At 50.0% G+C, this 24,019-nt stretch overlaps 1 protein-coding gene across 3 annotated transcripts in view; it reads left to right on the top strand.

Moving 5' to 3' along the window:
- Positions 1-22,356, top strand: part of PHC2 (polyhomeotic homolog 2) — a 292,890-nt gene extending 270,534 nt beyond the window's left edge. For all 3 annotated transcript variants that reach the window (XM_030185734.1, XM_030185731.1, XM_030185733.1), the window contains 5 exons: positions 2,743-2,881; positions 15,785-15,899; positions 18,959-19,100; positions 20,500-20,797; positions 21,478-22,356. In XM_030185734.1, the coding sequence (XP_030041594.1) occupies positions 2,743-2,881; positions 15,785-15,899; positions 18,959-19,100; positions 20,500-20,797; positions 21,478-21,632 (849 nt within the window). In that variant the 3' untranslated portion in view covers positions 21,633-22,356. The remainder of the gene's footprint in view (positions 1-2,742; positions 2,882-15,784; positions 15,900-18,958; positions 19,101-20,499; positions 20,798-21,477) is intronic.
- Positions 22,357-24,019: the final 1,663 nt, after the last annotated feature.

Here is a 24,019-nt window from a genome sequence, read left to right as displayed (position 1 = left end):
TGCGAGGCTAGTGTCAAAATGGAGAGACAGCAGCAAAAGTTTACATAGCAGAGCACAACCATTTGAGCCAGTTGTTACCTTATCTCCCCTGCCGTCCCCTCCATACCCAATGATTCTTTTTTTGTCTTCCATCCCCTCCGTGTCCCGTGTGTGTGTGTGTGTGTGTGTGTGTGTGTGTGAGAGAGAGAGATGCTAGTAGTCCCTGTGACAGTGGAGGATCAGTTGCTCCTTATAGGCAGTTGAGAGTGAGAGAGAGTGAGAAAGAGTGTGCATGTGGTGTTTTTTTTCCTCCCCTCTCATCTCCTCCGTGTCCCTTGTGTGTGTGTGTCTGAATACAACGGTTTATTTTGTTTTTATTTCTCAAGTGTAGTGAGAATGTGTATATGTGTGTGTGTGTGTGAGAGAGAGAGAGAGAGAGAGAGTCAGAGAAAGTGTATGTGTGTGTGAGAGTGAGTGTGTTGAAGAGAGAGACAGTGAAAGTGTGTGTGTGTCTGTGTGAAAGAGAGACTGTGAGAGTGATTTAAGTGAGAGAGTGAGAGTGTGTATATGTATGTGTGTCTGTGAAAGAGAGTGTGCAAGGCTAGGGTTCAAAATGGGAAGACAGCAGCAAAATGTTCCATAGCAGAACACAACCTCAGTTATAGGCAGTTAAGAGAGAGAGAGATAGTGAGATAGTGAAAGGGAGTGTGTACTGATGGTTTTTTTTTCCTCCCCTCTCATCTCCTTCTTGTCCCTTGTGTGTGTGTGTTCTAGAGAGAGTGAGAGAGAGGTTAGTTTGGATGTTAGAGATGCAGTGAGAGGCAGCTGTGGGAGGGGGGGTTGTATTTGAGGGAGTCTGCCACTCTCCTTGTTCTGTGTGCCACATGTGATGTTACTGAGGTGCAGCCAGGCATCAACTCCTTGTGAGAAACTTCTCTGACCTGCCTTCTGTGATGTGTGCTGCTGTTGATCGTATCTGTGGTCTCGGGACAGCCTGTCTGCGTCGCTTGAGTGTTGAAAAGCAGCAGCAACAACAATGAAAAAGACCTGCCTCTCTCCTAGGCCGATCGTAGCTACTGTTTAGTGTTTTTTTTTTTAATTGGTGGCTCGTGCCAGAAGGCAGATCAATGATAGTGTGAGGACGACATTTTCGTGCAGTTGCTAACAGTAAAAAGAAAGACGTATGGTGCCCTCGAGATGAATTAAGTGTATTGTTTTGCGATGTTGTCAGTGTTCAGGCTGCATTTTCACCTTTTCGTAGAAATCCTGAGTTTCATCAAAAGGAGATCAGGCTGACAGGCGGTCTCAGCGTCTTGTTCTTGAGGACATACCTTTGACACCTTTGCTGCATCAGCATGCAAGCGCTAGTTTTTTTGAGTGTTAGGGAACTTGTTTTAGTCATCTCACATTGGTCGTCTGTGCAGGTGCTCCTCCTCTCCCCTTTGACGTCGTTGGCTGTGCTTCTCCGGGGTTTTCTCCAGGGGCAGTGATGTAAGGAGAGAGGCTGAGCGGCTGCAGGGACCTGGCAGTCTGAGATGGTTCTGAACGGAGGTGCGTTGTATGAGTTGTTTTTCCTGTGGCCCCCCCCCCACCCGTCGTCGATATTGGTGAATTGCTCCGCCCTCAACGTCATAACGTTTGACGCGAGGGTGGGGCCCAGAGACTGTGTTTTTCGAGGCTTCAGAGCTCCTTCCTTTTCTTTGAGTTCTTTGATAGGTGCATGGGAACGATGGAGGCGCACGTATTGAGTGAGCCGTAGGTCCGCCCCTTCTTTTGTTTGATAGGTGCATGACGCGTGATTGCATTCCGTTGCGTGGCAACGGCGACTGACGCCTTCGCCTCAGACGCTCCTCCCTTGTTGTATTCCTATTGGTGTGTTGCAGCTGTGACGCTCGTTTCAGATCATGGCGGCGCCCAGATGTACTGTGGTTAAAAGTGGTTACAGAGCTTCGAACATACGAACTTTTGAAGCTTCAAAGTGTGGTTCAGAACGTTCATGGTGCTTTTTATGTCCAGTTGGGGCGTGGCGTAGGTCGCAGAAGGGGCGTGGCTGAGGGCGGTGGTGAGTAGTCCGAATAGCCAGGAGGACTACAGCAGTTCAGGACTTCACTGCCACAGTTGGAGGGAGTTTCAGAACGTTCAAGGTGGGATTTATTTATATAGATTAGCATTTGTATAGCGCTACCAGACGCAGGGAAAAAGCTGATGGGGGCCAGATAGTCAACTCTTTGGCCGTTCAGCATTTTTACTATGTGTTTTCCATCCCTAAGAAATTGGTTTATGCAGAGCAGTACATTGCAAAGGTGTACACACATAGTTGTGAAATTCCATACATGAGAAAACATACTACACGTGACTTCACAGTCGACCTACAGCATGCCAGATGGTACTAGTCCTCCTTACGGTTCTGAGAGTCATTCTACACTGTCGTCCCACCCCCCACCCCCCCCCCCCCCCCCCCCCCCAATACATCGTTCTTTATGACTTTCAGGGTCTAGAACAGTCTTGGTACTTATGTTCACTTCCCTGACTGGATCAAGCACAGCACTTTGGTTCTCCTGGATCCCAAATCCTCCTGTGCTACAATGTTCAGTTACAGAAAATGATCCCCCTTTCCTCACCTCCCAATCTGTGGTGCTTTTTTTTTTGTTTGCTTGTTTTAAACGTATCTTGCTTTGAGCCACTTCTGAAAAAGATGTGAACTGGAATCCAAAAATTCATGTTTCTACAAACACACATCTCCGTTCTGTTCTCCACCCTTAGGTGGGCCGGTCTTCGCTGCTGGTGGGGAGTCTTAAGAAGAAATACCAGCAGGGGCTTCTAGCTGAGAAAATACCACAGCAGGACACTGCCACCACCACCACCACTACCGACTCTGAAATGGAGGAGCCCTTTCTGCAAGGTAGGCTATGGCTGGAGCTGCAGCGACGGTGCTGGTTCCGCTCTTGTCATGTGTCTACACGTTTTCTGCTTGGTAGGAAGGTTCCGCGGCGTATCGGAACAATAGTGGGGCATGTGTTTTTCCATCATGAGCCCATTCAGTTGCCAAAGCAGAAACACCTCTGTTCCCACGGCCAAGGTTTTTTCATCTTCACTGTCTATGAATTTGGGTTTTTTTTTTGTGTTAAGTCCTAATTCTGCTTCAAAGTACAGTATGGGCTTTAATGTATCCAGTTGTAATTGGGTGTTTAGAGAGGTGTGGTAGCCATGTTAGTCCACTTTTAAAGGTAATCAATAGAAATCAAACAAAATAAAACATGGAAAAGAAAATAAGATGATACCTTTTTTATTGGACATAACTTAATACATTTCTTGAAGGTTGCCCTTCTTCGTCAGATTGGAAATAAGCAAATGTGGTAGATGACAGTATATATAAGTGAAACATCCAAGCAATTCATTGGCAGTCTAACAGGGTGGGGGTGGGTAGGAGGTATGCATGGGAACATCAAAGCATTTCAGTGATAGTCTAACAGAATGGGGAGGGTGATAAACAGAGCAATACAACTTTATGGTTTATAATGTGCTAGAAAACCTAGATCCTTGTTAAGTCCTGTCTGTTGGGTGTCAAAATATTCAATCATTCTGACTTCAAAGGTTTTACGTTCCTGTATTGTTTTAAAGTTACCTTTCAGGATTCTTACTATGAAGTCACTGGTACAGTGATCTGGTTTTCTAAAGTGATTTTTGGGGGGTTTTTTTCACTTTAGCTGTCAATGTAGTTTGCATTCCTCATACACCACAGAAGTGGCTGCACTTAGGGGGTCTTTAACAAAGCATCGGTCAGCCCAATGCGGGCTTACCAAATGCTAAATTGGGACTACTGCTAACCTAATGCGGCCATCGTCGGTAGTTCTGCCCCCAGCGCACGCCATTTCTGGGGGAAAAAGAAACCCCCCCTGGAAATGACTTGCGCTGCTGTAACCAGACATCACCGCCGGAGCCCTTATCACCACCTTAGTGGGTGGGGGTAAGGGCTCCCCGCCGCATGGCCACACGATAAGAGTTCTCTTACCACATGGCCATGTTTGTCTGGGGTAGGGTTACCATACGTCCGGATTTACCCGGACATGTCCTCTTTTTGAGGACATGTCTGGGCGTCCGGGCGGGTTTTGCCAGTCCGCCCATTTGTCCAGATTTCTGGACAAGCAGGCGGCGGGGCAGACCTATCCTAGCCTCCCCTCCCCTTACTTACTATCTACTGCCCTGGTGGTCTAGTGACCTCTTTGAGGCAGGAAAGAGCCCCCTCTTTCCTGCCCGAAGCGCTGCCCTTGCCCTGCATCCTGTTGCTGTGTGACGGTCTCGGGATTCAAAATGGCCGCCGAGAGTTGAAGCGGCCTTGCAAGACCTCAACTCTCGGCGGCCATTTTGAATCCCGAGATTGTCACAGCAACAGGATGCAGGGCAAAGGCAGCGCTCCGGGCAAGAAAGAGGGGGCTCTTTCCTGCCTCAAAGAGGTCACTAGACCACCAGGGCAGTAGATAGTAAGTAAGGGGAGGGAAGGTGACGGGGGGGGGGGGGGCAGGTGAGGGGAATATGTGACCCGGGGGGGAGAGGAATATGTGACGGGGCGGGGTGAGAGCAAGAAAGGGTTGGGCGAGGATGCAAAAGGGACGTGGTGTGGGCGGAGCAGGATCGGGACAGGGGGCGTGACATGTGTCCTCTTTTTCAGAGGAGAAAATATGGTAACCGTAGTCTGGGGGCTTTTTACCCGCTGCTTTAAAAAGGGCCCTGGAACGTGGGAAAAACGGCTCCAGCAGCTTGGTGAAAGGACCCCTTAATGTTTCTGAAGTCTTTTGCCAGTAAGAGTGAGGCTCATTTCTGGGTGACTGGATATTAATGTATATTTGCAAAATTCATTCAGCTCATCTACGTTATGAGGGTGTATTAGCCATCAGTAAGTCAGTCTGCAGCTTCCTGCCTGACAGTATGCTCAGCTTATGGTTAAATGACAGCTAAAATTCCCCTACCATATCTCTTGGTGGGGGGGTTTCTGTTGGGACATTTTATAACTCCTTATTTCTCCGAGGACAAGCAGGCTGCTTGTTCTCACGACTGGGTGACGTCCGCGGCAGCCCCCACCAACCGGAAAGAAGCTTCGCGGGACGGTCGGCACGCAGGGCACGCCCACCGCGCATGCGCGGCCGTCCTCCCGCCCGTGCGCGACCGCTCCCGCCAGTTCCTTTTTTTCCGCGCCTGGAGAGAGTCGTGCTTTGCCGCTCTCTCTACTTCAGCCGCCGGATTCTTGCGATCGCGTATACGCGGATCGCGCTTCGTTTAATTTCCTTTTAGTATTTCTCTGTTATAAAAAAAAAAAAAAAAAAAAAAGAAAAAAGACTGCGCGTGTGGAGCACGCGCTCCCCTTTTCCCTCGCTTCCCGCGGGGACGCCTCGTTGCGGCCTAGTGGCCGCTCGGTCGGCTAGTTTTTTCGTGGTGTGATTTTAGCCACCATTGCCGACTTTGACTTCGCCGACGCGATTTTTCCGTCGATGTCCTCGAAGGTCCCGAGTGGATTTAAAAAGTGTGGTCGCTGCGGCCGGCCGATCTCGCAGACCGACACCCACGCTTGGTGCCTCCAGTGCCTCGGGCCGGAGCACAATCTCAAGTCGTGTGCGCTGTGTCTCGGTCTCCGGAAACGGACTCAGGTTGCGAGGCAAGTTCTGCGGGACCGTCTTTTTGGAACTTGCGCCGGCCCCTCGACGTCGACCTCGACGGCATCGGTATCGAAGGCCGGATCTTCGGTACCGGTATCGATGCCCGAGACATCGGCACCGATGGCAGCGACCCCAGGAGAACAGGTCCCGTCGGCCCGCCGGTCCGCCGGTGAGAGTGGGGTTGAGAGGCCGCGTGGGCTGTCGGCCCCGGTCACTCCCTCAGCTCGTGAGCCACGGGACCGAACCCTGTCGGACCCGGTACCTCGAGACCGAGGGGGATCGACCTCCTCCTCCTCCATGCCCTCCGGCGCCGGTGACGTGCACCGGAAAAAGGACAAGAAGCGCCGTCACCGGGAGCCCTCGGTGCACCCTGAAGGGGAGTCGACGCCGAAGCGTCATCGTAGAGAGGAGAGATCTCCGTCGGTGGTGGAGGTACCGACGCGTCGGGGTTCCGGCACCTCGGTGCCGTCTCCTGGCCCCCAGCAGCCTCTGGCACCGACACCCTTACCGGCCCCACCGCCTTTCCCGGCAGCGGGCCTGGACGAGTGCCTCAGAGCCATCCTTCCGGGGATCCTGGAAGGGCTGATGCGCCAGGCTGTGCCGGCGTCGGGGGTGCTTGCGCCCCCGGCGCCGATGACTGTGGCGCCGGCGAGCTCTAGCCCGGCGCCGGGGCTGTCGACACCGCCGCCGCTTGCGGTGCCGGTCTCGACCGCCACGCAGGTGGAGTCCCCGTCGACGTCGATGGAGGGAGCTCCGTCCCCGCCGGCGCGGGAGTCCACCGCTCGACGACACCGAGGCCTCGGTGCCTCGACGTCGAGCCGGGCCCGGTACCGGACTCAGCTACATGAGCTAATGTCCGATACCGAGGATGAGGACTCGTGGGGGGAAGAGGAAGACCCGAGATATTTCTCCTCAGAGGAGTCTACGGGCCTCCCCTCGGACCCCACGCCATCACCGGAGAGGAAGCTCTCACCTCCTGAGAGTCTCTCCTTTGCCTCCTTTGTGCGGGATATGTCCATAAGCATTCCCTTTCCCGTGGTCTCTGTGGAAGAGCCGAGGGCCGAGATGCTCGAGGTCCTCGACTATCCATCACCACCTAGAGAGTCCTCCACGGTACCGCTGCACAATGTCCTGAAGGAGACGCTGCTTCGGAACTGGGTGCGACCACTAACTAACCCCACCATTCCCAAGAAAGCAGAGTCCCAGTACAGGATCCACTCTGACCCAGAGCTCATGCGGCCCCAGTTGCCCCATGACTCAGCGGTCGTGGATTCTGCTCTCAAGAGGGCACGGAGTTCGAGGGATACCGCCTCGGCGCCCCCGGGGCGGGAGTCTCGCACTCTGGACTCATTTGGGAGGAAGGCCTACCAATCCTCCATGCTCGTGACCCGCATCCAATCTTACCTGCTCTATATGAGCATCCACATGCGGACCAATGTGCAACAGCTGGCGGACCTGGTCGATAAGCTCCCGCCGGAGCAGTCCAGGCCTTATCAGGAGGTGGTCAGGCAGCTGAAGGCGTGCAGAAAGTTCCTGTCCAGGGGGATTTTTGACACCTGTGACGTGGCATCTCGTGCTGCGGCCCAAGGTATAGTGATGCGCAGGCTCTCATGGCTGCGTGCCTCTGACCTGGACAACCGCACCCAGCAGAGACTGGCTGACGTCCCTTGCCGGGGGGATAATATTTTTGGCGAGAAGGTCGAGCAGATGGTTGACCAACTGCATCAGCGGGAAACCGCTCTCGACAAGCTCTCCCACCGGGCGCCTTCAGCACCCGCCCCCGCGGGCGGGCGTTTTTTCCCGGGCCCGGCAGGCTGCACCCTATTCTTTTGCGAAGCGTAGGTACAACCAGCCGGCCCGAAGGCCTCGTCAGGCACAGGGACAGCCCCAGCGCGCTCGTTCCCGTCAACAGCGTGCGCCTAAGCAGCCCCCTGCGCCTCCACAGCAAAAGCCGGGGACGGGCTTTTGACTGGATCCATGGGAACATAGCCGCCCTACAAGTGTCCGTACCGGACGACCTGCCGGTCGGAGGGAGGTTAAAATTTTTTCACCAAAGGTGGCCTCTCATAACCTCCGACCAGTGGGTTCTCCAAATAGTGCGGTACGGATACGCCCTGAATTTGGCCTCCCTGCCTCCAAATTGTCCTCCGGGAGCTCAGTCTTTCAGCTCCCATCACAAGCAGGTACTTGCAGAGGAACTCTCCGCCCTTCTCAGCGCCAATGCGGTCGAGCCCGTACCACCCGGGCAGGAAGGGCAGGGATTCTATTCCAGGTACTTCCTTGTGGAAAAGAAAACAGGGGGGATGCGTCCCATCCTAGACCTGAGAGGCCTGAACAAATTCCTGGTCAAAGAAAAGTTCAGGATGCTTTCCTTGGGCACCCTTCTGCCAATGATTCAGAAAAACGATTGGCTATGTTCCCTGGATTTAAAGGACGCATACACTCACATCCCGATACTGCCAGCTCACAGACAGTATCTCAGATTCCGCCTGGGCGCACGGCACTTTCAGTATTGTGTGCTGCCCTTTGGGCTCGCCTCTGCCCCACGAGTGTTTACAAAGTGCCTCGTGGTGGTAGCGGCCTACCTACGCAAGCTGGGAGTGCACGTGTTCCCTTATCTTGACGATTGGCTGGTCAAGAACACCTCGGAGGCAGGAGCCCTCCGGTCGATGCAGTGCACTATTCAACTTCTGGAGCTGCTGGGGTTTGTGATAAATTACCCAAAGTCCCATCTCCAGCCAACTCAGTCTCTGGAATTCATAGGAGCGCTGCTGAATTCCCAGATGGCTCAGGCCTACCTTCCCGAAGCGAGGGCCACCAATCTCTTGGCCCTGGCTTCGCGGACCAGAGCGTCTCAGCAGATCACAGCTCGGCAGATGTTGAGACTTCTGGGTCATATGGCCTCCACAGTTCATGTGACTCCCATGGCTCGTCTTCATATGAGATCTGCTCAATGGACCCTAGCTTCCCAGTGGTTCCAAGCCACCGGGAATCTAGAGGATGTCATCCGCCTCTCCACCAGTTGCCGCACTTCACTGCTCTGGTGGACCATACGGACCAATTTGACCCTGGGACGTCCATTCCAAATTCCGCAGCCCACGAAAGTGCTGACGACGGATGCATCTCGCCTGGGGTGGGGAGCCCATGTCGATGGGCTTCACACCCAGGGTCTGTGGTCCCTCCAGGAAAAGGATCTGCAGATCAACCTCCTGGAGCTCCGAGCGATCTGGAACGCACTGAAGGCTTTCAGAGATCGGCTGTCCTGCCAAATTATCCAAATTCGGACAGACAATCAGGTTGCAATGTATTACGTCAACAAGCAGGGGGGCACCGGATCTCGCCCCCTGTGTCAGGAAGCCGTCGGTATGTGGCGTTGGGCGTGTCGGTTCGGCATGCTTCTCCAAGCCACGTACCTGGCAGGCGTAAACAACAGTCTGGCCGACAGACTGAGCAGAGTCATGCAACCGCACGAGTGGTCGCTCCATTCCAGAGTGGTACGCAAGATCTTCCGAGAGTGGGGCACCCCCTCGGTGGATCTTTTCGCCTCTCAGACCAACCACAAGCTGCCTCTGTTCTGTTCCAGACTTCAGACACACGGCAGGCTAGCGTCAGATGCCTTTCTCCTTCATTGGGGGACCGGCCTCCTGTATGCTTATCCTCCCATACCTTTGGTGGGGAAGACCTTACTGAAGCTCAAGCAAGACCGCGGCACCATGATTCTGATAGCGCCCTTTTGGCCCCGTCAGATCTGGTTCCCTCTTCTTCTGGAGTTGTCCTCAGAAGAACCGTGGAGATTGGAGTGTTTTCCGACTCTCATTTCGCAGAACGACGGAGCGTTGCTGCACCCCAACCTTCAATCCCTGGCTCTCACGGCCTGGATGTTGAGGGCGTAGACTTCGCTGCGTTGGGTCTGTCTGAGGGTGTCTCCCGGGTCTTGCTTGCCTCTAGGAAGGATTCCACTAAAAAGAGTTACTTTTTCAAGTGGAGGAGGTTTGTCGTGTGGTGTGAGAGCAAGGCCCTAGAACCTCGTTCTTGCCCTGCACAGAACCTGCTTGAATACCTTCTGCACTTATCAGAGTCTGGCCTCAAGACCAACTCAGTAAGGAATCACCTTAGTGCGATTAGTGCTTACCATTATCGTGTGGAAGGTAAAGCCATCTCTGGAGAGCCTTTAGTCGTTCGATTCATGAGAGGCTTGTTTTTGTCAAAGCCCCCTATCAAGCCTCCTACTGTGTCATGGGATCTCAACGTCGTCCTCACCCAGCTGATGAAACCTCCTTTTGAGCCACTGAATTCCTGCCATCTGAAGTACTTGACCTGGAAGGTCATTTTCTTGGTGGCAGTTACTTCAGCTCGTAGGGTCAGTGAGCTTCAAGCCCTAGTAGCTCATGCTCCATATACTAAATTTCATCACAACAGAGTAGTGCTCCGCACTCACCCAAAGTTCCTGCCGAAGGTGGTGTCGGAGTTCCATCTTAACCAGTCAATTGTCTTGCCAACATTCTTCCCCAGGCCGCATACCCGCCCTGCTGAACGTCAGTTGCACACATTGGACTGCAAGAGAGCATTGGCCTTCTACTTGGAGCGGACACAGCCCAACAGACAGTCCGCCCAATTGTTTATTTCTTTCGACCCTAACAGGCTAGGGGTCGCTGTCGGGAAACGCACCATCTCCAATTGGCTAGCAGATTGCATTTCCTTCACTTACGCCCAGGCTGGGCTGACTCTTGAGGGTCATGTCACGGCTCATAGTGTCAGAGCCATGGCAGCGTCAGTGGCCCACTTGAAGTCAGCCACTATTGAAGAGATTTGCAAGGCTGCGACGTGGTCATCTGTCCACACATTCACATCACATTACTGCCTCCAGCAGGATACCCGACGCGACAGTCGGTTCGGGCAGTCGGTGCTGCAGAATCTGTTTGGGGTGTAAATCCAACTCCACCCTCCAGGACCCGAATTTATTCTGGTCAGGCTGCACTCTCAGTTAGTTGTTCTTCGTAGGTCAATTCCTGTTGTTTCCTCGCCGTTGCGAGGTTCCATTGACCTGGGTTCTTGTTTTGAGTGAGCCTGAGAGCTAGGGATACCCCAGTCGTGAGAACAAGCAGCCTGCTTGTCCTCGGAGAAAGGGTATGATACATACCTGTAGCAGTTGTTCTCCGAGGACAGCAGGCTGATTGTTCTCACCTACCCTCCCTCCTCCCCTTTGGAGTTGTGTGTTTCATCTTTTGCTAGTCATTCAACTGGCGGGAGCGGTCGCGCACGGGCGGGAGGACGGCCGCGCATGCGCGGTGGGCGTGCCCTGCGTGCCGACCGTCCCGCGAAGCTTCTTTCCGGTTGGTGGGGGCTGCCGCGGACGTCACCCAGTCGTGAGAACAATCAGCCTGCTGTCCTCGGAGAACAACTGCTACAGGTATGTATCATACCCTGTCTCTAGGATGGTTGCCCGAGTGAAATGGATTGTCTCTCTTGTTGGACTGGGATTCGTGTGCCTGAAAGAGCCAGCAGTTCAGTTCCCTCCTGAGGCCCAGCGATTCCCCTCTACCGCTTGCCTGCCTCCAGCTTTACCATGTTAGACAGGCAACTTGAATTCTGCTCTTCCTTGTTACCTTATACTGCGTTTGAGCTGAGCCCACCCGGCCTGCTGGATTCATTGAAATGTTCATGCTTTATAAATCAGGGACTGTCAGTAATGTGCTACAGAGACAGCCGTGTATTACACTTACTCAGCATGGCGCTGCACGCTTTGCGAGTACTCAGTCTGTTTTTTTTTTTTTTGGGGGGGGGGGGGGTTGTTTTTCCATTTCAGCACATGGGACAAACTGCAGAAGGAGAGGGACTGTAACCCTTCTTTCAAACAACAGGGCAAACGATCTGCAGAATCCAAACTGGTGGCAAAAAAGCAAGCAGACCAGATGGAAAAGAGTCAAACCATGTATTTATTAGAACAAAGACAGATTCAAACTGCTCAACACAGGCTGTGTTTCGCCCACAGCGGGGCTGTGTCAGGGGCAATAGAACAAAGAAACAAATATAAATATATGGGAATAAAGCAACATATTCATAAAAATGGATACCTTAATCGTCTTAATTACATACATAATTAAAATGAAAGCCTAAAATGACACATACAGACTGAACCATGAACACGTATGATCATATACAACATGCATTAGACAATGGTGAGCAGGGGCGTAGCCAGACTTCGGCGGGACCGGGGTCCAGAGCCCAAGGTGAGGGGGCACATTTTAGCCTCCCCCAGCGCCGCCGACCCCCCCCCCCCCTGCCACCACCACCACCACCAGCTTTGACCTCCCTCCCACCACCGACCCTCTTGACCCCCCCCCCCTCCCGCTGCCAACCCTCTCGACCCCCCCCTCCCGCCGCCTTCAGCTACCTTTGCTGGCGGGGGACCCCAACTCCCGCCAGCCAAGGTCCTCTTCTTCCGGTGCAAGGCTTCGTTCTGTTTCTGTGAGTCTGACGTCCTCAGACTCACAGAAACAGAACAAAGCCTTGCAGATCAGCCAGCGGCCGCATTGCTAGCTGATCTGCAAAGCTAAGTTCTGTCAGACTCACAGAAACAGCGGCTGCGTTGCTGGCTGATCTGCCAGACTCACAGAAACAGCGGCCGCGTTGCTGGCTGATCTGCAAGGCTAAGTTCTGTCAGACTCACAGAAACAGCGGCCGCGTTGCTGGCTGATCTGCAAGGCTAAGTTCTGTTTCTGTGAATCTGGACGTCAGACTCACAGAAACAGAATGAAGTCTTGCGCCGGAAGAAGAGAACCTCGGCTGGCGGGAGTTGGGGTCCCCCGCCAGCAAAGGTAGGCGGCGGCAGGGGAGGGTTGGCGGCGGAAAGGGGGGGGGTCGAGAGGGTCGTCGGCAGGGGGGTCCAGGGCCAAATCTATGGGGGCCCAGGCCTCCGTGGCCCCACGTAGCTACGCCACTGATGGTGAGTATCATTAATGACATACTCTGCCACCAATCATCTTAATAAAACAGAAACAGGCAAGTGCTTAAGACAAACAAATCAATGCACCCGATTTAAAAAAAAAAAAACAACACAGTGGTGCACTGATTGAATGCACTTGGGCCTTTTTCTGTAGGGAAGTCTTGCCTCACCAGTTTACTACATTTCTTTGAAGGCGCGAATAAACATGTGGACAAAGGTGAGCCGGTTGATGTAGTGTATCTAGATTTTCAGACAGCGTTCGACAAGTCCCTCATGAGAGACTTCTGAGAAAATTTAAAACCCATGGAACAGAAGGCAATGTTCTGTTGTAGATTAGAAATTGGTTAATGGACAGAAGACAGAGGGCGGGGTTAAATGGTCAATTCTCTCAGTGGAGGAGGGGTGAATAGTGGAGTGCCACTGGGATCTGTCTGTATTGGGACTGGTACTGTTTAACATATTAATGATCTGGAAAAGGGAATGACGAATGAGGTGATTTAAATTTGCAGACGACACAAAATTATTCAGTGTTAAAATGCATTTGGATTGTGAAAAATTGCAGGAAGACCTTAGGAAGTTGGAATACTGGGCATCCAAATGAAAAATGAGATTTAATGTGAACAAATGCAAAGTGATGCACATTGGGAAGAATAATCCAAATCATAACTATTTGACGGTAAGTTCCACCATAGGAGGAGTCAACCAAGAAAAAAGATCTAGGTGTCGTCATGGACAATAACGCTGAAATCTTATTCCCAGTGTGTGGCGGCAGCCAAGAAAGCAAACAGGGTGCTAGGAATTATTAGGAAAGGGATAGAAAATAAGACAAAGAATATTATAATGCCTCTGTATCGTTCCATGATGCGACCACACCTTGCATAATGCATGCAGCTCTGGTTTCCGTATCTTAAAAAAGATATAGCAGAATTAGAAAAAGTTCAAAGAAGGGTGACCAAAATGATTAAGGGGTTGGAACTTCTCTCGTATAAGGAAAGGCTAAAGAGGTTAGGGCTCTTCAGCGTGGAAAAGAGACCTTCTGAGGAGGGATACGATAGAGGTCTACAAAATACTGAGTGGTGTACAATGGGTACACGTAATCTTTCAAAAAGTACAAAAACTAGGGCACTTAAGAAGTTTTATTCTCATGTTTTTATTTGTTGGATTTTTAATCACAGAACTTTGTAGCGCGCGCGTTAGCATGTGTTAATGCTAGAAACACCTATATTACACACCATGCTTGACTGGGCCAACTCATTTAAATTCAAACTCAACGCTGAGAAAACTCATTGTCTAATTCTCTCCTCTCCATATAGCAAATTCACGTCCCCAACGTTAATCACTCCTGAGCTTGTCTTGCCAATCTCGGAGTCCCTAAAAATTTTAGGTGTCATTGTTGATAGAACCTTAACCCTGGAGCAGCAAGCGAACTCTACAACCAAGCAAATATTCTTCACTCTTTGGAAGCTTAAGCGTATACAACCTTATTTCCCTAGAGAAGTATTCCGCAGCTTACTTCAATCCCTAGTTATAAGCCGCCTTGATTACTGCAATGGAATTTATGGGGATGCACAGATACACTCCTAAAAAAAACTACAAACTGCCCAGAACACAGCGGCTAGGCTCATCTTTGATAAATCGAGATTTGATAGTTCGAGACCACTGCGTGAGAAGCTGCACTGGCTTCCTGTGAAGGACCGAATCGCTTTTAAAATTTGCACTTTGGTGCACAAAATCATCTATGGTGAAGCTCCTGCTTATATGGACACCCTAATTAACCTGCCGCCTAGGAACTCTCACAAATCAGCTCGTCCGTACCTAAATCTCCATTACCCAGTTTTTTGTGGCCTCAAGTATAAGACAACCTATGCATCCTCCTTCTCCTATCTCAGCACTCAATTGTGGAATGGGCTACCCCAATTGGTCAGACTTACTCCTGATCACCCGACCTTCAAGAAGCACCTCAAGACCTTCCTTTTTGGTAGAGCATACGCTTCTAACCTGCTTGGCATCTCTTCCTTCTGAATTCCAACTGACATAGCGACACATTGTTCACCCCTACTCTTTCCCCTATTCCCTCCTTAGCTATTTCCCTTTCCCTTTTACGACATTGATTGTTTGCTGAATTGTATGTTTTTATAAACTGTTGTACGCCACATTGAGCCTGCCCATGGGTAGGAATATTGTGGGATATAAATGCTATAAATATATTCCTATAGGTGTCTCTAGCGTTAGCGTGCACTGATTTTTCACACATGCTAAAAACGCTAGCTAGCACACCTTAGTAAACAGTGCCCTTGGTGTCAATTTAGATTTATTTTGTAAGTCACATATACACATATATATTCATTCATGTTAATGATCCTCTTTTATATTTTTAAATTGTATTCATGTGTTTATGGTTATGTATTTATTTCTGTGTTTATTTATTTTATGTCTTTGTTTAAAAGTTTACTCCTGATGAAGGCTGTCGAGCCGAAACACGACCTGTGTTGAGTACGCTTGTCTGGGACTTGTACGGTCAATAAAGAAATTGACTTTTTTCAACTGTGGATCACCTTGATGCTTTTTATTTCTTCCACCCCTTGAATTTTCTTTCTTGGGCGGTTTTGTGGAAGTTTTTGGTTTTCTCTTGTGTTTGGACTACTTTTAAAACGAACAGGAGGAAATGTTTTTTTCACTCAGTGAATAGTTAAGCTCTGGAACTCATTGCTAGAGTATGTGGTATCAGCGGTTAGTGTATCTGGGTTAAAAAGAAAAGGTTTGGACAAGTTCCTGGAGGAAAAGTCCACAGTCTGCTATTGAGATAGACATGGGAAAGCCACTGCTTATCCCTGGGATCAGTAGCATGAATCTTGCTACTGTTTGGGATTCTTTCAGGTACTTGTGACCTAATTTGGCCACAGTTGGAAGCAGGATACTGGGCTAGATGGACCATTGGTCTGACCCAGTATGGCTATTTTTATGTATTTGCTTTTCCCTCATAGATATTTTACAAAGGGTGTCACATTCCATAATCTTTTGTAAAAATACATAGGGGATGGATCATATTCTGGCCTGGGCGTTTCAGTTCCTTTCTCAATAACTTATCTAAAATATATCCTATAAACTATTAATTATACTGAGATCATATTAAAGATTGTTTTGAACTGGCTGTCAGCATGCCTAGTTCATTAATCCATCTAAGCTTTGGCGTTTTATTGTCTTTTAGAGTCCAAAAACGAGGGGGACCCTCCAAAATTGAAATGTGAACTGTGCGGCCGAGTGGATTTTGAATACAAGTTTAAGAGGTCAAAACGGTTTTGTTCCATGGCTTGTGCGAAGAGGTAGGTGGTACATGGTACAGCATATCTGCCTCACCTCCCGACACTCTGCATGACACACAAGCTTTTTTTCCGTGTGTTTCTGAAAACATAAATCAGCTCAGACGTGAAAGAGGAAGAGGAGGCAGGCTGGTTGATGAAAGCAGGAGATTTATTCCAGACAAGTTGGTGTTGAAATGAGTTGTATATATACAGGTCTTGGTTGGACTATCCGTTTGCAGAGTCTCTGATGGGACGTTGTGCCATGAAGGAATGCGTGTGAGCTGTGGTTCAGTTACGATTCTACAATGCTGTTGGGTGAGATTTAGAATTACTGAAAACAAAAAGTTAAGGGGCCGATATTCAGCTGGCGGTGATCAGCATTTTGCTGACTGCTGCCGGTGTTAATCCAGGAAATTCAATGCCGGGCCCATGACCGAGCACCAGCATTGAATTTCCAGGTTTCCAGGGCCGGCTAACTGATTTAAGTGCTGCTGAAACTTAGCCGTTACCACCAAACAGGCAATTTAACTGGCCAGTTAAATCGCTTTGAATATCGACCTGTAAGATTTTCCCCAACCACTTTGCAGAAGTCTAGGAACCCCAGATCCTGTGTGATCCGTATTTTGTCATATCCCCGCATAGGAAAATTCGAACATTAACCATAAATCGGAGAGATTGAGTTCATCTCCAGCATACCTGGCATGGGGTGAAGTTTATTCCTATTATACTATGTACAAAATTAATCCATTTGGAAACATTACCCAGAAGAAGGCTTTCTTCTCCCTGATCCTTCCAAGCATGTTTCCTGAGGACCACAGTACAGTGGGGCCCTTGGGACATTTCAAGCAAATATTCTGTTCAGATCCCTAAAACAGTGTGTATTGTCAACTGAAGTGAATAACAAGGACACCGGCATTCTGATCATGAAGAAGTTTCCTTCTCCTCACACTCTCGTTCTACCCTCCCCACCACCACCCCCTGGCCTCCTCTGACACTCAGTATGTCCTTCCTGGCCACCTGTTGCAACCAAGGATGTTTGATTGACAAGAGACAACATCACATGACAAGGCTGAAGCCATCGACAGCCAAGGAGGTTTAATTGCTCCCCCTAGGCAGCCACCATCTTGATACACTCAAAATACATTACTTTGTATGGTAGCAATCTCAGCCTACAGGCTTCAGGCCAGATAATGGGCCAAGCATGCTCCCGCCGTCTCCTGTGAATTAAACTTCCTTGGTTGCAACTCTCTCTGTCGTCACCCATCCTGGCCCCTGGATTGGGGCAAAGAGGCAGCCCCCCCCCCCCCCCCTCATTACTTGGCCACAAAAGATGCAGCCAAATCTGACCGACTACCAAGGCCCCCAGCTGGTGGACTGAAGGACACCACTGTCATCTGCCAAAAGAATCCATTCACCCCAAGCAAGTAAGCAGAATTCTCCAACTTTGACACTAGGATATAGAAGAAAAGGAAAACAAGGGCTAAGAAATACTACTACTACTACTATTTAACATTTCTAGAGCGCTACAAAGTGTACGCAGCGCTGTACAAACACAGAAGAAAGACAGTCCCTGCTCAAAGAGCTTACAATCTAATAGACAAAAAGTAAAGCATTTAAATTTAAAATATTTAAGCAGTCAAGCACAAGAGAACAGTCACAGAAGGACAGAAGATGTTGAAGGGTGGTCAGTGTGATTAGGTGTAACTCTGGTTGGAGTAGTGGGAGAAGGTGATAGAAGAATAGAAATGGGTGAGGTAAAGTAATGAGTGGGTTGATAGGGAGGTTATATAAGACATGTCACTCTAGGGGTGGGTGGGTAGAGGGGTAGGGTGGGTGGAAGCAGGAGAAGGTATTCTCTGCAGCCTATCTGTGAGATGGAAAATGCTCTCTGAAGCTGCTGCTATAAGTTGTTAGTTTTCTCTCCCTGAAAGAGATCCAAGCCACACCCACGAAGTTCAAAGGGGAGGAAATGGCAGTGCTTGATGAAAAAGAGAGCTCAGTTTGATAGGAGATATACTATAGGATGTCATTCTGAGGCCAGGCTAAGTCTAAAGCAGGAGAAGGTATTCTCTGCAGCCTATCTGTGAGATGGAAAATGCTCTCTGAAGCTGCTGCTATAAGTTGTTAGTTTTCCTCTCCCTGAAAGAGATCCAAGCCACACCCACGAAGTTCAAAGGGGAGGAAATGGCAGTGCTTGATGAAAAAGAGAGCTCAGTTTGATAGGAGATATACTATAGGATGTCATTCTGAGGCCAGGCTAAGTCTAAAGCAGGAGAAGGTATTCTCTGCAGCCTATCTGTGAGATGGAAAATGCAGCTGTATGTTATGAACAGTGCAGCTAGTGCTGTCACTTTAACACCCCTAGAGTCATCCAGCTAGACATTTAACAGGTCTCCTTTAACTAGAAGTGTATGTGTGTGTCAGACAAAGCTGATTTCCTTGTGGCCCACCAGCAGGGGCGTATCTGGACTCGGGCGGTAGGGGGGGCCAGAGCCAGAGGGAGGGGGCACATTTTAGCCCCCCCCCCCCCCGGCACCACCGATCCCCCCCCCCCCCCCCGCCATTTCCGGACCCCCCCCCCCCCCCCGCTGCTGTCACTTACCTTTGCTGGCGGGGGACCCCAACCCCCCGCCAGCCGAGGTCCTCTCTTCCATGCAGGCTGCGCCGCTGCAAGTTTCAACGCTTCCTGTTCTTCTGAGTCTGACGTCCTGCACGTACAACGCGCAGGACGTCAGACTGAATTCCAAATTCTGAGTCTGACGTTCTGCACGTTGTACGTGCAGGACGTCAGACTCAGAAGAACAGGAAGCGTTGAAACTTGCATCCTGCACGGAAGATAGGACTTCGGCTGGCGGGGGCTTGGGGTCCCCCGCCAGCAAAGATCGGCGACGGGTTGGTGGCGGGCGGGAGGGGGAGGTGGAGAGGGTCTGTTGTAGGGGGGTCCAGGGCGAAATCTGCGGGGGCCCAGGCCCCTGTGGCCCCACACAGATACGCCCCTGCCCACCAGTACACCTGTATTGCGTAATAAAGATTTTTGTTTGGGGCTTTTGTTTCATTTTTGTGTTTATTTTATTTAACAGATATAATGTTGGCTGCACGAAGCGGGTGGGACTCTTCCATCCAGACCGCAGTAAGATGCAGAAAACAGGTAGCATGAAGCATGGGCGAAGGAGAGCATGGAAGGGGAGCTTGCAGACCCTCAGTAAGGACTCCAAGAAACAGGTAACATGGAAAAAAAGAGAGATTCTGGAGTACTGGAACGTATTGAACTGCTCTGCCCTTGCAATTTCACCGAAACGTTAAACAGAGGACCCAAGTTCAGTTGCAGAGTCCGGCCTTGCCTGCTCCGGTTTGGATGAGGGTGGGAATGGTAGTCCCAGCCGTGGGGGTGAAGGATGAGGGAGGAGTCCAGTCATCACTAAATGGTGCCACCTGCTGGCCAGATGAAGGGATTGCAAAGGTTCTAGAAGGAGAGCTGGTGCATGACACCAACTGAGACTATAGGTGCACTGGGGGACATTCCCTGGGAATTAGGAATAAAGGCATGAGGTGCTGTTGCCAGGGTGATGCCACTTCCACTCCACTTGAGATGGAGGAAGCACAAGGGTCAATCCATTAAAAAAAAAAAAAAAAGCCTGATTAGCTGATTCAGATCAGACGAATGTGACCAGTCAATGTTTCGTTTCTGTGTTGCCTCTCCCTTGCTACTTTAATGTTGTTGAACCTCCCTTATGTAGTGTATTTCTCCCTTGCATCTTGAATAGATTTAATTTTTAAAAAAAATTTTCAATTCTTTATGGGGGTGTTTTACTAAGGCACACTCACGTCTAAAATAGGCGTGCGCTAAACATAGATGCCAGTGCATTCCTATGGGCGTTTCTAACGTTTAGCGTGCACTAAAAACATGAGCGCGCCTTAGTAAAACACCCCCTAAATGGACTGAACCAGGGGCGTAGCCAGACTTCGGCGGGAGGAGGGTCCAGAGCCCAAGGTGAGGGGGCACATTTTAGCCCCCCCTCCTGCCGACGACCCTCTCGACCCCCCTCCCACCCTCCCCCGCCGTTGCCTACCTTTGCTGGGGGGGGGGACCCCAACCCCCGCCAGCCGAGGTCCTCTTCTTCCTTCCTTCGTTCTGTTTCTGAGTCTGACGTCCTACACGTTGTACATGCAGGACGTCGGACTCAGAAACAGAACGAAGCCTTGCGCCGGAAGAAGAGGACCTCGGCTAGCGGGAGGGGGGGTCAAGAGGGTCATCGGCAGGGGGTCCAGGACCAAATCTACGGGGGGCCCAGGCCCCCGTGGCCCCACGTAGCTACGCCCCTGGACTGACCCACATGGTAGTGTGCCTGGCCTACTCCTGTACTCCTTTCCTGATGATGCTGGATTGGCCGCTGTTGTGGACAGGATGCTGGGCTCGATGGACCCTTGGTCTTTTCCCAGTGTGGCATTACTTATGTACTTATGCCTTACGCTGCTCATCTTTCCCGTGTTCCTTCCCTGGTGATGCCTCACTCTGCCTATCCCCTGTGCTCCTTCTTTGGCTGTGGCTTACTACACCCGCCTCCCCCAGCCCCTTCCCTGACGTGGCTCACTGCTGATGTTTCCTTGTATTCCTTTGCAGCCTCTTGGTTCCCTCTCTTCAATGGGCTCTGTGCCCCTCTCTGTAACGTCAGCGGCAATGAAACTGAACCACAGTCAGGAGGACTCCAGCCGCTGCTCAGACAACTCCAGCTACGAGGAGCCGCTGTCCCCCTTGTCCGTCAGCTCCTCCATCTCTCATCGCCAGCAGGCTGAACGAGACCTGGAGCTTCCCGACGTGCACGTGAGAGACCTGGTTGGGATGGGGCATCATTTCCTGCCCAGTGACCCCGCAAAGTGGAACGTAGAGGATGTGTATGAATTTATCCGCTCTTTGCCAGGTGTGTGGGTCACTGTGTAACACGATCCAAGAGAATCCAGTACGGTCCTTTGTTAGACATATGATTTTTTGCATGCAGTCGGGGTGCACTGATCTGGTGGCTCTCCCCAGTCCTTGGGACGCAGCCAGCCCTTTGGGGTTTTCAGGATAAGAGAGAACTTTGCACAGTGGTGATAGTGTATGCAAATTCATTTTTGGGGGTGTTCCAGGACACTGCTGACAATGGCAGAATGGCTAGAGTAGCATGCAATGACATCCCGTTACAGTCTCATAATTTCACTCATGCTTTCTCTTTGCAATGGATTGATTTTGTTCCGGAGCTAACAACTGCACCCTGGGTGAAGTTTTCAAGCTTTATACTTTTATGCAAAGTCCCTTTGAGTTTATGCATCTGAAATCTGTGGGTGTTATTTTCTGATCCTACCCAGAACACTTCCTTTGAAGTGGAATCCACCACCTTGTTTTAGGCAAAGGGGTCAGAGAGCCAGTTTTCCATCCCTTACCCTTGTAACCAGCTTTGAAAACTGCCTTGTATGAAATGGACGGGCAAAGTGACTAATGCCCTTTGTTGTTCTAGGTCAAAAGCAGCTGGAATGACATCCTACCGTACAATTTGGGGAGACTGTTGGGTCTGTGCTGTAAGAGCACCACAGAGTAATTTTCTTGCATTTTCTCGCTCAGGGTGCCAAGAGATCTCCGAGGAATTCCGCGCTCAGGAGATTGACGGCCAGGCGCTGTTGCTGCTAAAAGAGGACCATTTGATGAGTACCATGAACATAAAGCTGGGTCCCGCACTGAAGATTTACGCCAGGATAAGCATGCTCAAGGACTCCTAACCCCAGCTCCAGGACTCACTCCCAAACCTGCCCCCTTTTTTAAAAATCTTATTTTATTTTTTTTGTTGTTGTTGTGCAGTTTTGGGACTCTCTGCTTTCCCTCCGGACAACCCAGGGACCCTTAACCCCCGTTTATGGTTCTCTCCAGCTGCTGCTTTGAGGGGGTCCTTTGCAGCCTAATGCTAAGCTCCTCGGTCAACACTGAGGACGGATGAGCCAACCAAAATGTCGATGAAGACGGGACTCGCAGGGTGAAAGTAGCAGTAAGGACACTGAGCTCTGTGTTGTCCAGTAATCTAAAAAAAATGATAAACTCTTGGTGCCAGGGTCAAGTCTATTCTGGCCTGATTTACCCAGTGCCTGGACCTCAATAGTCTGGGGTCACGGTGGTGTTTGAGAAGAGGGGGGGGGGCCTTACTCATCTCATTCTTATTAACTTCTCTCACCTGCAAAAGCAAACCGTAACGAGGCCTGGAAATCCTGAAGTCTTCTGTGATTTCTCTACCTTTCAAAAGGGACCTCAAGCTTTGCCTACGGAGGAGTCTCAGCTGTTTCATGAGAGATTAATTTGTAAGACAAGTTACCTTTTCTGTCTGTAATGTCAGGGTCTTTGCTGGACTGTGTGACTGAAGCAGGTATAACTTCCAGGCTCTCTTTCTAGCCTCAGCTGCTGCTTTTTAAAACCTGCTGTGACATGTACTGGAAATCTAAAGAGCTATAAGGATGCCTCCTTTTTCATTGTAGCACAGAGAGGGAAGCCTGGGTGGTGGCAGAGGAGTCGACGGGGTATTAATTATTTGACAGTGTTAAGAACTCTGATTATCAACCAGGGCTCAGTTTCGATGAATTTCAGCTTGAGAATTTATTGCTATTAGAAGGTATCCTTCAGGGCTTCATTTTTCTACTTCGTATTTTCAAAGAAATCTACTTGATAACAAGCCAGGACACTTGTCTTTAAAAGGTTATTGTTCAGTGCTGTAGGCTGGCATTTTTGAGACATGTTCCTTTCCTACGTGAAGCTTTTTTTTTTTCCTCTTTCCTGTATCCATTTCATTTTGTTCCAGCCTCTCAGTTCTGGTAAGATCTACCACTCCTGACATTCTTCTAAGAGGGCAAAAAAATTGTCAAGCTTCACTTTTAAGCTGCAGGTTCCTAGTACACTGCAGATTAAGTGACTTGGTGGCCAAAAGCCAGTGATTAATTTGCCAGCTCTTTAGACACCATTTCCAAAATGACTTTTTTTTTTTTTTTTTTTTTAGCATAGTGCCACTACTTGTGCTTTTAGACTTGAGCTATCCTTTGGCCATTAGAATTTGGGATTTCATTGCATCTGACTTCTAAGCAAAGGTTTCCTTACTGAACATCCCTCAGAAGGGTACATTTTTTAGTTGTTGAAACTGGGGCTTCCACTTAACACACTGCTTGTGATGGAGGTATTGAAGAGATGAACAGAACAGAAGCCCTTGTCCATGTGCCTGGCCTCTTCTACCTCCAAATCGTTGCACGGTCTTGCACGCCATCTCTCCTGTTGAAACCGGGGCTTCCACTTAACACACTGCTTGTGATGGAGGTATTGAAGAGATGAACAGAACAGAAGCCCTTGTCCATGTGCCTGGCCTCCAAATCGTTGCACGGTCTTGCACGCCATCTCTCCTGACCCTCTCTTGGCCTGGCCAGAGACTGGATAGCTCTAGGCAAATCATCTGACCAACCCAACTGCCTAAAGAGCCCTGCAAGCTTAATGCAGTTACAACAGTAACACTTGCCCTGCTCGTCTCATTTCTCCCTCCTTTCTTCCAAAGTACACATATTGAGTTCATTCAGTCTGTCCCCATATGCTTTAGAATGAAGACCACTGACCATTTTAGTAGCCGCCCTCTGAACGGACTCCATCCTATTTATATCTTTTTGAAGTTGCATCTCCAGAATTAGACACAATAGTCTAAATAAGGTCTAACCGGAGTCTTAGACAGGGGCATCATCACCTCCTACTGGCCACTCCTCTCTGTGCACCCAAGCGTCCTTCTAGCCTTCACTGTCGCCTTTGGTCACCTTAAGACCATCACATACATTCTCACCCAAGTTCTGCTCCTCTTTCAAGCACAGTAGTACTTCACCCACCCACCCCTATACTGTACACCTCCCTTGGGTTTTTGTAGCCTAAAGGCTTGACCTAGCTACCACATTCTGGACCATTTTTTCGAGCTTCGCTAAGTCCTTCCTCATGTTATCCACCGCATCAGGGGTGTCTACCCTATTGCAGGTTTTGGTATCATCCACAAAGAGGCAAACCTTACCAGACAGCCCTTCAACACTATTGCTTACCAAAATGTTAAAAGGAAGCAGCCCAGGAACAACTGCTTAAGTTATTATTATTATTTTTTTTA

The sequence above is a fragment of the Microcaecilia unicolor genome, chromosome 13 (genome assembly GCF_901765095.1).
Source record: "Microcaecilia unicolor chromosome 13, aMicUni1.1, whole genome shotgun sequence".
Lineage (NCBI taxonomy): Eukaryota > Metazoa > Chordata > Amphibia > Gymnophiona > Siphonopidae > Microcaecilia > Microcaecilia unicolor.
This window is presented reverse-complemented; position numbering and strand designations above follow the sequence as displayed.